At 35.3% G+C, this 13,423-nt stretch overlaps 2 protein-coding genes across 2 annotated transcripts; one reads left to right on the forward strand and one right to left on the reverse strand.

Annotated features, from left to right (window-relative positions):
• The first annotated feature begins 1,248 nt into the window (after nucleotides 1-1,248).
• On the forward strand, nucleotides 1,249-5,676 carry LOC147402312 (uncharacterized). The gene is made up of 6 exons (XM_086443923.1): nucleotides 1,249-1,425; nucleotides 1,512-1,551; nucleotides 1,660-1,740; nucleotides 2,523-2,715; nucleotides 4,188-4,455; nucleotides 5,297-5,676. The coding sequence occupies exons 1-6, from the start codon at nucleotides 1,369-1,371 to the stop codon at nucleotides 5,501-5,503; spliced, it is 846 nt and encodes a 281-aa protein (XP_086300049.1). The 5' UTR covers nucleotides 1,249-1,368; the 3' UTR covers nucleotides 5,504-5,676.
• Nucleotides 5,677-6,850: 1,174 nt separating this feature from the next.
• Nucleotides 6,851-12,336, reverse strand: LOC147402313 (seryl-tRNA synthetase / serine-tRNA ligase). Its single transcript, XM_086443922.1, has 9 exons — nucleotides 11,987-12,336; nucleotides 11,829-11,899; nucleotides 11,570-11,731; nucleotides 11,320-11,425; nucleotides 9,691-9,884; nucleotides 8,058-8,161; nucleotides 7,798-7,981; nucleotides 7,516-7,695; nucleotides 6,851-7,378 (listed from the first exon to the last, which is right to left on the reverse strand). The coding sequence occupies exons 1-9, from the start codon at nucleotides 12,117-12,119 to the stop codon at nucleotides 7,169-7,171; spliced, it is 1,344 nt and encodes a 447-aa protein (XP_086300048.1). The 5' UTR covers nucleotides 12,120-12,336; the 3' UTR covers nucleotides 6,851-7,168.
• Nucleotides 12,337-13,423: the final 1,087 nt, after the last annotated feature.

Raw genomic sequence — 13,423 nt, forward strand, 5'->3', positions numbered from 1 at the left:
GTAATATTATCCGTGAACGTATTGAGCAATATGATAGAGAAGTAAAGATTGTGAATACCGGCATTGTGCTTCAAGTAGGCGACGGCATTGCTCGTATTCATGGTCTTGATGAAGTAATGGCCAATGCATTAGTAACATTTGAAGTAAGCCTTGCTCTGAATTGGAATAAAAAAGTATTGGTGTGGTATTGATGGGTGACTCCATGGTTAAAACCTTTGATCTTCCCCCCTAAAATCCCATTGTTGTCAAATTAGTTTTTTAATAGTTGACCACATCATCTTCACCCCCTTGGCAAAGAGAAACATTTTCCTTACCAACTTAGAAAAGATTTTAAGGCTTACCAAGTAGGGTCATTTAACTCAAATGGATTATCACATCAGCAATCCAATCCAAACACCACAGCCCTCTTAAGTTTCTTTTGAGCTTGATCCACCATTTTGAAAAAGGACGGCTACCAATCTTTCACATAACTCCTAAACTTAAAATTAAAATGCAAAGGTGATTTTTATTTCTTAAAGTTCATAGAATTTTATCCTCTACAATCCTGAAAAGCATCGGATCATGTTTCTGGATATCACAAGGTGAGTCGGTGGACAGGACTGTGTTTGGATTGAGAGAAGTGGAGCGAAGACAAACTCATTGAGAGAAGAAGAGGAGAAACTCAATTTCTCTCCACCATATTTGGATTGACAGGAGAGAACTTGGGACAACTTTGGAATTTTAAAATATCTTTAAAAATATTCAGGGGCAAAGTTGAAATTGTAAAATATTTTAAAAGGGTTTTTCTCTAATTTTGGAGAGAAAGAAAACTAATATTTTTTTCTCTTCTCTCCCCACTCAATCCAATCATAGCTTAGTGAGGGTGAAACCCTTACTAACTTAGTAAGACTAGTCAGACTCCTTGGCAAAAATTCATGATTGTTCTTTCAAAAGATCTATTGTCTTCAACTTCCCCCAAAATCCTGTATTTTTCTTGAGATTTGATGGTCGAAGGAGGGTAAATTTTTTTATAGAGTTGAAGTGGGTTTCAGGTGAGCAATAGAGAGTTTTTGGCTAGAGATCGAAGATGAGGGTATTTAGGTCACTTTGTATTAGTCTATCAAACAAGATAGAGGTCAAGGGAGTTATCTCATAATTTCACAATATAGGGGCATATCAAATATTCACCAAAACCCGGAGGCGTACATCTAAATTACACTTTTTCGTGTTTTATGTCCTAACTCCCAAGTGCTATTTGCTTACGTACTTACATTACATATGGCCCAAAGAAAACATTAGACAGAGAAAAGGAGATCTGTTGAGCAGAAGAGAAGGAATAAGCAGAATAAGAGAGAGGTTTTTGCGAGAGATTATCTTTCGAGGTTAAAGATGATGTCGAGCGGTTACACCAGTCTCGACAAGCAGAACGTCTCCGGATCTGTTCCTGTAAATCTCTTTCATTTTCTATTAATCTATATATGTTTCTGTTATAAATCTTCAGATCTCACACACTGATCTCCTCAATTTTGCAGTCTGTCTCAGATCCAGCTCATGTAGCAGTCAAATTCTCTGGTTAGGATCTCGAATCTCCTTTCTTGATTGTTTCTTTGCTTGTTTATAACACGTTTAATTAGATTTTGATTTTTTAGGGATTCATTTCGGTTGATTTATGATTTACAGAGTCGAATCTTCAAACCTTTCCCCCATCCGAAACTCAAGGGAAAATCTCTGGTGGATATCGTCCTCCGCGCGATGCTGATGGTAAATTTCTTTCTTTGATTATGTATATGGGAAGATAAGAGTTTGACTTTGAGAGATTTAGGTCAAAACTAAGAGAAATATTTAATTATTGTTTTGATATTGATTATTTATCTTGAACAGTTTAGATTTTCTGGTAGTGAGGTTCAATTGGTTTCTTAATCTTGCTCCAAGATAGGGAACACCAAGTTCAGATCTTTTAATATTTTTTTGTGATGCTGGCCGCGATTAATTTAATTTTTGTGGTCTTCGATTGTAATTTCACTGTTTAGGACGCTTTCTTGGTTATCTGTATGTGTTAGGGTTCACATTCTAACAAGATCAGTAACTCAAACTTGCAACCCAAGATCCCATCCACTCAACAATACTATGGATTTTGATTGTCATTAAGATGGATCAATGTGAAGCTCATAATTTATCCAAAACAACTACTACCTTGTACTGAAAGTCTGAAACGGTTTAAATCTCCTAAATCCTAATCACATTAGAATGGAAACTATTTAACTCCCGTGATTCGTCCCTTTGGAGGCTTAGTGTGGAGTTGATAAACTCCAAACCTATGAGGGTCACATTGCTATGCATTTGCACCAAGTGAGGGAACTTTGTGGAGTTTGACAAACTTTGCCACACCTACTCATCATTTGGTATTCGGAATTATTTATAAGGTTTTACTAAAGAATTACGTAATTGCAGCCTTTATGATCATTATTAGTCACTAATATATGTCTGTCATCCATATATAGTATACTTTACAAAAAGATTAATTCAATTTGAATGCTTCGTAGATTCATTCTCAAAACCAGTTCCTGGTGGTAGTTCTGATGAACCTCAGCAAGGTGGTTGGATGCGAACATTCACAATTGCAGCTTACAAGTCATACTTTGATGTAGACACGTCAGATGTCTTAGAGAGGATTAAAGATTCACTCATCCCATTTAAAGGAAGCTTTTCTGAAAAGACTGCTAGCAACCCAGATTTGTGAGTTGTCTTTTTATGGTTGTTTATTAAAATATTTACGTGTCGAACATTGTTTTTTCATTAGATTTTTCATGCTTAAAGATTAGCAATTTATGATTTTATGTATAGAGGAATTATAAGAAGCCTGATGTTGAAATTGCATTTCTTCTTCATATGATTTCTGATTGTCATTTTTATTTGTAAGAGAATTCCGTAAATAAATCCCAAAAGAAGTAAGGAAGGGAGGGATTTCCTTCAAAAGAAATACATTCGAAATATCAAAATACAAAATACAGTCATGACAGAAGCAAAGTCAAATACGTCAACAACAAATTAAGGAGCTCCAGTTGTCAATAAACTCCTGCACCTTCAAATCCTTAAATCTTTATATTGACGTCAAATCTGTAATATAAGCTCCAGTGGTCTTTCCCATGGTACTTTTTGTCAAAGATCTGGGAGTTGCATTCCTTTCAAATGCCCCAAACTCCATAACCGGCAATTTTTGTGCCCTAGAGATATTTACATGACCATGAAGCCAACATTGTTAAGGGCGCAAGGCACACTTAAGAAGCTAAGACCTCTTGGCATCTGAGGTGCAAAGTGAGGCACTTCAAAAGCACTACATATTCATTTATCTCTCTATCTGTCAAGTTTCTAAAATGGCCCGAACACAAATAAATCTTGTTGTTACTTAGTTATTGGTAGCATTTGTTCACCATAATTTAGAGAGTGATCCTCTAAAGACATGGAGACATTGAAAAACTTTCCCACCCCACACCATCTTGAACAATTGAGCTTTCTTTAACCAATAAACATTTACCATATGTTGTTTCATAACCCTGTCATTGATCCATTTCTAATGGTCATTCATTGTAAATAAGACATAATGCCTTTCATAATTTTTATTTATGATAACTTTACAAAATGAAAAATCCTAGTACATTCAATATGAAGGCACTAATTTTTTTTATTGGAGTTGGGTTGTCTTTCTTTCTTGTACAGATTTCTGTTTTCTCCTTTAATATTAGTATATAAATACGTACACTAAAAAGATTTCTTGATATTAGTCAACCTGCTTCTGATGTTGGAACTAAAATAAGCAAATTTAGTCAGATTGAATAATCAATGACGCCATTTTCCCTTTTACCTATCTGTACGGGCATCTAGCATGTCCACATAATTTTATTACTTATTTTTGTTATTTGGAGTGAACCAGATAACATTGTTTCATATCACAATGCATGAGAAATTTGTATTTAACAGTTGAAGCATGAACTGATGCAGGGTTGCACTTTAGATACAGAAAATGTTCTTGCATTTTATACTTAAATGAGAAGAACAATCAGAGTCTTTCTCATAAAAACATTTTTCTCTGCTTTGTATCATCTCTTTACAATCTTTGGGGCTCCATTAATTCTGTGAAGTTCTTGAAGTCTTTTTAATTATTTTTGCTCAAGGCTATTATCTTAATTTTCACTAAAACTTCTGAGCAGGTATGGGCCATTCTGGATATGCACTACCTTAATATTTGTAGCGGCATCAATCGGCACTTTTGTCACATACCTGGCACACAAGTTGCAGAAGAAAGAGTGGGACTATGACATAAACATGATCACTTGGTCAGCTGGTTTGTTCTATGGCTATGTCATCATTGTTCCTTTTGCCTTGTTTCTTCTCCTTAAATACTTCTCTGCACCATCTGGTCTCGTCCAGCTATGGTGTCTATATGGATACTCCCTCTTTGTCTTCATTCCTGCCTCGGTAAGTTCTTAACAGTTTCAGCTTTTCCACTCTTTGCTCAGCTTACATGATCAATTTTTGAAGAAATCTTACGTTATTGATAAATCCTGACAAAATTGCCTGGTCAACAATGTCACTGAGATATGGATTATGAATAAAGGGCTATGGATTATGAATAAAGGACCTTGGTATTGCCAAGCACATTAAATGCGTTTCAGGCAAATACAGTGATTCTTTATTGGCTTAAATGTATGAAAGCGACCCTGAAATTCATTTCATGATGTTTGGCAATATAAACAAATATGCCTAACAATATCGACACCCTTAAAAGAATACTTGCTCTGTGGTTGTTGGGGATGAGGAGAGGGCTCCCTTGCTGCCCATGCCAAACATGTGGCATATGTGTAAAGGTGTGTCTGTCGCGGTTAACCCACCACTCGGTGAATCGAACCTGATCGTCTCTTATGCCCTAGATTTGACTCAAACAGATCACCCTAACTAATATGATCTGCTGATTTGCTGAGATATTTGGCATCTTTATCTCATCATTTTACATTGGTCTTGTTTGTGGGCTGGTCTTCTCGACCACTCTCCTTTTTTCCTTTTTTTTTTTAATGAAATTTACTTATCCAATGAGTCACTTTTGTTCCAAGAGTGGGTCTTAACTGGACCCATGGGCTGGTAGATCTAAATCATGTTGAAATTGGACGGCAAGGAGGTTGTCTTCATAAATTACAATATTTTAAATCTCGCTGCAGATTCATAGTATACTGATCTTAAAATAAAAATAAAATAAAATTATGGGGGGATTTGTTGGATTGCGCATTGACTTACTGAAATTCTTATTAAACTTGGTTTGCAGTGCCTGTCTGTGATTCCCGTGGAAGTGTTTAGGTGGGTTGTTGCAGGTGTTGCGGGGTTCATGTCAGCAACCTTTGTTGCCCTAAATCTACGAGCACATATCGTGTCTGCAGGTGAAAGGTGGTTCTTGATTGTTGTCGGTATCTTTGTATTGCAGCTGGCTTTGGCCGTCGTACTGAAGCTCTATTTGTTCACGGTAACAGTATAAGAACACATGAAAATTGTCAACATGTATGAGAGAAAAGAGAGCTTTTTGGTATCTTTGTCACTTAGTTCCCGTTGTCAAAGATATAATGGAGGGTTCCTGAGTACTGGGTAAAAAATATTCCTTCATTTTTGGTATAATTCATTGTCAATGATAGAAAACCCACTTATTATGAACATTGCTCATGTTGCAAAATATTCCAAGTATCATTCCTGTGTTTCTTAATTTTTCCCAATTGAAAATCATTTAGTTTGCACTGTGACTTATGCCACGACCCCAAAGAGATATGGGCTGTACCACTAAAACCTGGTATTTTTTTTTTTTTTGGTGTATTGGTCATCTCGGAGTGTATTTGAAAGTTGAATCATTGTTTCATGGATTGGTGGTTGTCGCCCAGTCTATAATAGGGATTTGACAAGGGATTGCCTAATGGTGATAACAGTTAACAATACAAACCGTCTAAGGCCCCTTTCTCCAATCAAAACCCACAATCCCACGTTGAAATTTAAAGTCTGAAATCTGAATTGCTTCCATGAAAGAATACTAACAAATGAACTAATTCTTACCTGTTTTGGTCTACTTGCTCTCATTTATGAACTAATTGGGTATTTTTAACATAAATACATACACCCCTTTGACGGTGATTTGAAAACCCTTGATTTTCTATATTCGCAATTATTTCCAAAAATAACACTTTTATTTTTTTATTTTTTGATAAAAAAAAAACAACTTTATATTACTTGCCACGTGAGGTTAAAAATTCATAATACTTTTATTTTATTTGTTTGATTGATGATTTAGAAAACGTAAGGTGGATGGAATATTGTAATCAACCAAATCTGTGGTGAACTTCAACTTAGCATCGTAATACACAAGTTATAGACTTGTAGAAAAGGAGGCTTATGATTAAAAATAATTGATCGTTCTTGGCAAAAAGTGCATTTTGATCATTTTCCATTAGGCTCTGGTAGAAGGCTTTATCCTCAATCAGCATGTCATCCGTTTGAAAGCACTCCTAGGAATATTAAATATTTATTCAAACATGTCAAAATTTCCCCGAAAGAGAATTGTAAGCTTTGAATTAATGTCAGTACACAAAGATAAGGGATGGATGGTAATGTTAATAAGTAAGATCTGTGAAGTTTACCAACCAAAAAAAAAAAAAAAAGTTATTATCCATGGATCTATCAAATGTCTGCCAAGTACAGTTCACTGCATTCATACTTGAATTGGAAAAACTAAATATACTGGATATTTAAATCTGTTAAACATGAATATAAGAGCGCTTCGCAACATTGGCAAACTCCACATAACTGTGGTTTATAACAGTCATTATTCGAAGGAAAAAAAAAAACTTGAAAATGGCATCAATATTGAAAAGTTGCAAAATCTTCGGTGACAATCACAATCCATCACCATGCAAACATCATTTATGAAATTCACTCCAAACTCCCAAGAGTTGAATTAAAAGAAAGGGATCACAACATATAATTTAACCTAGTTTTCTGCAATACAGCAATAAGTATCCAAAGTTTGGGTTGGCATGGCAGGCACACCTGATTTTTCAAAGGTGGCGTAAATTAAGCTCAACCGTCCCACACACAACAATTTTAATTAGAATCTATGAAGTAAAATATGGTCGTGTTCCCATTTTCAGTTTTCAGATATTTAAGCTTTTGATTTCTTTCCTTTGACTTCTGTGGCAGGGCTGGTTTGGAATGGAAGGAAGGTGATACCACCGATGAAGGGTTGTAAAACTGCTGGAATTTCAACACCATCTTCCTTCTGGTAATTCTCAAGGATACAGCAAATGGTCCTCTCCGTTGCTGTCAGGGTAGAGTTCAATAAGTGAACATATTGCTTCACCTGTTCATTACTCTGCAACAACCAAAACCAATAAAAACTTATTGACACCTATAAAATTGCAGAAATTACGATATCTGGTCATGCTTTTGGATGTATTAGTTGACCGAGAAGCATATTTTTTTGATCTTGTACATAATTAGAACTCTTACCTTTTTCTGCCCATATCGAATTTCTAATCTTCTGGACTGGTAGTCTGTACAGTTCGAACAGGACACTAGCTCTCTGTATGTCTTTGACGCAGGAAACCAACCTTCCAAATCATACTTCTTCGCGGCTGCATCATTTAAAGCACCCGAAACAATAGCCACAACGTGATACGGAATGTTGAGCTGTAATAACAGAGAAATATTTAAATCAGACAACTTCAAATAGAATTAATGAAAGACAGAAAATGAGAGCTTATATAAAGTTTCTGAGAAAGATTCCCGTACCTCCTTGTAGAATTCTTCCGAATTATTGATCATTTCCTCGTGCATTTCCCAAGAGTCGCAACCATTTGGGCTGGTGAGACAGAACTGTTCCACCTTCTCAAATTGATGGACTCGGAAAATGCCCAGAGTATCTCGACCATGTGAACCAGCTTCTTTACGAAAACAGGTCGAATATCCAGCATATCTGGCAAAACATCCAATGCACATTAACAACCATTGTTCTTTAGTTAAGATAATGGGTTTCAAGGATAAACCATAACCTTATAGGTAGCTGTGACGGATGGACCCAATCATCTAGATGATAAGCACACAATGGCTGTTCAGCTGTAGCAATCAGATACTTATCATCTCCCTCGCCAGTAACCTGTTAAACACCAAATTCTTTCAACCATGCCATGTTGTCCTCTGTAGAGCCAGTTTGGGGTAAAATATTTGTGTAATCAAAGCTCGTCTCTTTCTTCAAAATAATTTGCAAATTACTATACTTTTTCAAGAACTTTATTATTATTGGACAATCTCTGACCACCAGGAAATATGAAGATAGGACCAAAATCTAGTTAAGGTGCAAATAATCCTCTTTCCAATAACTAATATCAAACAAAAAGTCTTGATTAGAAGCGAAAAAAAAGGTTACTGGGAAGTCCATGGGAATTTCTTAAACAATAAATGGTCAGATCGGAATATATGTAATTGATTTCTAGGTGTATCTGAGATAGAAATTGGCCACTGAGGAAACTCTACTACGTTATGACCACTATAAAAAGCACCACAATTAGCAGGGGCAGACAGGGATGAAGACCAATCCCTCTTTTTTTACTATTATTTATGATGTATCAATCCATCAACAGAAATTGCCAGCTTCGACAGTTCTAGATAGAATGTAGAGTCCAAAATAGAAGGAAGAACTTAAAGGATCTCACATCTCAGATCGTACCAAGATTAAGTAAGAGATATTGACTTAAATCTACAATGCCACAAGGGATCTAGACACAAAATAGGCAACTGCCAAGAGTCCTAGGGAGAATCTGATGCAGCACAATCTTGAGAAACATCAATGGACATGTAAGAGGTTGCCAGCTCCATGTGAGAATTGTAGGACTGGAATGGACTTGGGAAAAATCTATAAATAGGGGCCAGATTTTCTAACCGATCATCACCATCATCAAATTTTTTATTTTTTTTGATATCCAAAATTTTATTAATAATCATCATCATTATCACATTTTTAGGATAAACTTTGATGATAATGATCATCACCATCACCATCATCATCATCAAAGCTTTATCCTAAAAATGTGGGTCAAATGAATCAATGAGTGGATACTTTGCTTAGTTCAAGAAAGGTAAGAAGATGATCCATTGTGAACTCTAAGTTGGCTTCACAACCAAAGAGTCGTTGGTTCTAATTTGCATAAAAAACAGCAGAGACTTTGAGAAAGTAAACAGTGCTGGAATGACTCTTGGCTCTGTATTCTAGATTCCCAGACAGTTCAAAATGAATGGCATAAAACTCTTTACATCAAACAATCCCATTTGTCGGTTGATCATTACTTGGCAATGGTGCTTAGGAGGCTCATACTTTCCATCCCACCACGCTCTCCAAGTATTCTTGCATTGAAATGATGAGTGGGCCATTATCATCCATATTCAACATCTCAGAATAACCTTTTTTTATGGGCTAGCAGGACTTGAATCCACAACCTCAAAGTTGCTTTGCAAAGTGTCAAACCAACTGAGCTATGGATCTAAGCCCAACAGCACAGTACAACTTACATGCTTATATAAGTTTATATAAAAAAATTAAAAAATTATGCTTGTATTAACATCCTGAAAAACTTTGATTCTTCATTATTCTAAAATACCAAACAGGTATTTGAAATTCCAAAATTTTACCTTGTAAAGTTCTTCATCGAATTGAGCTAGTTGAGCACATTTTGCCATAATATCTTTTCTCATAAAGAATGGAGTCTGCAATAATGTATAGTTCCGTTTTGCCAAAAATGCAAAGCCAAAGTTTATTAGTGCCTGATTAAGAAGTACACCAGCTCCTTTCAAGTAGTAACCTCTTCCTCCAGCTACATTAGCACCTACATATATCGATAATTTGTATACAATATCATTCAAACGAGGTATATAATCACGGTATTGTACAATCATTTCAAACATTATTGAACTACTCAGCTTCTGAATTTCTAACATGTAATTTTTTTTCTAGAAAGGAAAACAAAAAAAGAAGCAAAGAATCACACAAGAGTTAAGAGTACGATTTTACAATAGTGCAAGGACTTTAATCAGAACAAACAAAAAATGTTAACCTCCAACCTAATTGTAGATTGATAACAACTGAAAAAAAAAAATCCAATTAAGGCTGAAATACAATATAGGTCTACAAATCCTAATAATGATCAGATCAAATCATACGTTTGGTGTAACCACTATAAACATTGTCAAAACAAACAAAAGTACATCAATAGATAATAAGAAACAATAAACTTCTACTCACCACATCCAGACATCAATGTAATGATAGCCTTCTAAAGATGGCAAACTCACACGCTTCCTGCTCTAACTAGTAGTAATTTCCCAAATGTTGGTCTTACATCAAAACAAAATTTCTGTAAGGACGTATAACACTCAACCCTTTGTAGGTTTTGTTCCAAGCCGTAGCACAAAGTCTTTTTTCTAATCCTGAAAGCGCCTAAGATATGATATAGTTAGCTGTTGTTCTTCATTGACCAAATCTTTTTTTTTTTTTTTTTAACTTCTACCGTCTTACATTGTAGGCTAAGACCATTTTTATATAAATAGTATGACACTCTAAAAACATAGACATTTAGCACATAAGAAGAACGGGTAAATCCAGAAATAACACCACTTAATCATTGTTATTAGCATCCCTCGCCATTTTAATGGGGTACCTTGTAGCAATTCCTCACAAGGATTTCCCTGAGCCGGATGAAAAAATTGATTTTAGGTCCCATGCTCAAAAGAAAGCACTTATAATACAACTCAGAGCAGTCCACCACATGGTTTCAAATGTCGCCCGAGTTGTCTCGGTATCGTCCACCAACACCAACGAGACGAGTTGAGAAGTCATCTCAAAGACATGGTTTGCTCTAATTCTAAGGCCTTTTTTAAAATCTCGTCAGAGACGACTCGGTCTAGTTCATAAACGGGTTTTAAAACCATGGTCCACCACTAACATTTGAAGATACAATAACTTATCCAAAAAAAAAATACTGGGATCATGAAGCTCACAAATGCCATTTCCAATTTACACAAGATCACAAATTGTATATCGGGCTGATTATTGGTAGAGATAAGAGAAACAATTGCAATATGGATACTCTGTACAAATCAAACTTCATGTCCAGTCATTAATATAATGAAACTTATAACAAAACAAACGATTGGTCAAAGCTTATTTTATAAAATGTTCACAATCTCAGTTCTATCTTCCAGTATGACATGTAGGGGTAAAAAGCGACTTGGCTCATCTAAAAAGGTGTTCACTTCACATACCTTTTTTCAAATCAGCAATTCCAAGGAGCTCAACAAGTTCAACATGATTTCTCAATTTTGTTTCTGCCCGTTTCTCTCCCCAAGTTCGGATTATGGCATTGTTTGCCTGAAAAATAACAGAACAAATTGCAAAAACAGGGGGAAAAATGTCCATTTCAATTGAATTTGGTGTTTATTCAGATAATAAATCGGTGATCCAACCCTATCTTAAATTTCTTCACTAAAACAATTACTATATTGGATTTTCTACCTCATCGTTGCTGACGGGGACTGAATCGTGTACGAGGTTTCCAATAGTCTCCAGTTTCAAATATAATGCCGCTTTCGCATCTTGAACTTCAGCATCTTTCTTCGCCGTACACTGTTTGTTCTCATCCGTATTCTTTATCATCTCTGTTGCATCCTCACCCGCCTTGCAAATCAAACAACGCCAATTCAGTTCTAGAACCATTAAAAACCCTAGAAATCAACTCCAAAACCCTAAAAAACACTAGATCAAAATTACTCACAATCTTAAGCCGAGCAACTTCCTTGTTAATCTTGTTGAAATCTTTCCGCAGATTATCAAGCTCGAATTGACCTGAACAATTAATATCTAAATCAGCATAAATCTAAAGTTACAGGGTCCATAAAGAGATGAGATCGAAATCCTAATTTTGAAACTTACGTTGCCTCCATTCCTTGTCAAGGCGGATGATTTCATCGACGATCTCAACATTTGCGAATCTTCGACGCTGAGATTCGCGGATGAGTTCGGGATTGTTGCCTTTGTCTTCTCTGAAGAGATTGATGTCCAACATTCTTCTTCGAGGCGAAGAATTAGAAATCTAAAGATCGAAGAAGAAGAAGAAGGAGAAGAAGATGGCGGAAACAAACAAGAAAGAGACCCCTGAAACCCTAATTCACAGACAAAACCCTATTATCGTATTTAAAACGTAGAATCTCTTTAGTTTTTGAGTCCTCCCCACCTCATAAAGTTAGTAAGGAGGAAATCCTTACTAGGGACCTTGGGCATCAAAAACATGATCCACTGCTTAGGATTGTAGAGGACGAAATTATATAAATTTTGAAAAAAATAGGGTGTTGTTTTTAAGTTTGGGAGTCATGTGAAGGTTTGATAGCCGTCCATTATCAAAATTTGATTCTAGTTGAAAAGAAATTAATTTATTCTATTTTATATGAAACTTAGAGGGCTGTGGTGTTGGATTTCTGATGTGGTTACGTCACATCTTGTCAAGGCTCGACGAGTTTTCCAATATGTTCGAGACATTTTATTCAAAAAATTAAAAAAATTCAACGTGAGGTATTAAATCTCGATAAAAAAAAGTGACTTGGGAGTTAGTCTCGTTCAGCTCCAATACCAAGTTAACTCGGGTGATACATCTTGGTCTTGGACGAGTTTTAAAACCATGTGTGATAGTCCATTTGAGTAAAATGGTATTTAATAAGGTTCAAATCTTATTATATTTGTAAGGAAGTGATTTCACTCAATTTTTTCTTATTTTTTATGTTATTATTTTACTACCCATAACAATCGAGTTGTGTCTAGTAATTGACTTGGACCACATGATTTAATGAGCGGATGATTTACTTGGAGTGAACGTTAAGTTGCTAATCAAAATTAAATTTAGTTTATATAATGTTTAAAAGGAAATACTAACGTCCAAGACCCCATGAGACATTAGCATTCTCCATAACATTATTTTTTTCTTTAGTGAAAAAATAAGATATTTTGGTCTTCTACGTAATAAATGTTGAGGATATGTAGGTTGTGTTTGGATTGAGATATATAGGGAGAAGAGAAGAGAAAATAAATGAGATTCTCTCCATTTTTCTTACTTGGATTGTTAAGTGGGGCAGAAAATAAAAGAAATAAAAAATGAGTTTTTGTTATCTCCGAAAAGTGGAGAGATTTTGAGAGAAACTCTTTTAAAATATTTTATAATTTCAACTCCACTCCTAGATCTCTTTTAAGACATTTTAAAATTTTAAAACCATCACAATTTCTCTCCAGTCAATTCAAACATGGTGTAAACAAAATGGGTTTCTCTTCTCTCCACTTCTCTCAATCAAAACATAATATTTAATCATTAGATTTAAATAT

This window comes from Akebia trifoliata, chromosome 5 (genome assembly GCF_017979445.1).
Source record: "Akebia trifoliata isolate Shusen 1 chromosome 5, ASM1797944v1, whole genome shotgun sequence".
In the NCBI taxonomy this organism is placed as follows: Eukaryota; Viridiplantae; Streptophyta; class Magnoliopsida; order Ranunculales; family Lardizabalaceae; genus Akebia; species Akebia trifoliata.

Coding starts and splice junctions, on each gene's coding strand:
- LOC147402312 (XM_086443923.1), top strand. CDS start 1,369: ATGATGTCGAGCGGTTACACCAGTCTCGACAAGCAGAACGTCTCCGGA. Junction 1,552..1,659: donor TGTAGCAGTCAAATTCTCTG/GTTAGGATCTCG, acceptor TATGATTTACAG/AGTCGAATCTTCAAACCTTT. Junction 2,716..4,187: donor ACTGCTAGCAACCCAGATTT/GTGAGTTGTCTT, acceptor ACTTCTGAGCAG/GTATGGGCCATTCTGGATAT.
- LOC147402313 (XM_086443922.1), bottom strand. CDS start 12,119: ATGTTGGACATCAATCTCTTCAGAGAAGACAAAGGCAACAATCCCGAA. Junction 9,885..11,319: donor AATTGCTGATTTGAAAAAAG/GTATGTGAAGTG, acceptor CGATATATGTAG/GTGCTAATGTAGCTGGAGGA. Junction 8,162..9,690: donor TCGATGAAGAACTTTACAAG/GTAAAATTTTGG, acceptor GGTGTTTAACAG/GTTACTGGCGAGGGAGATGA.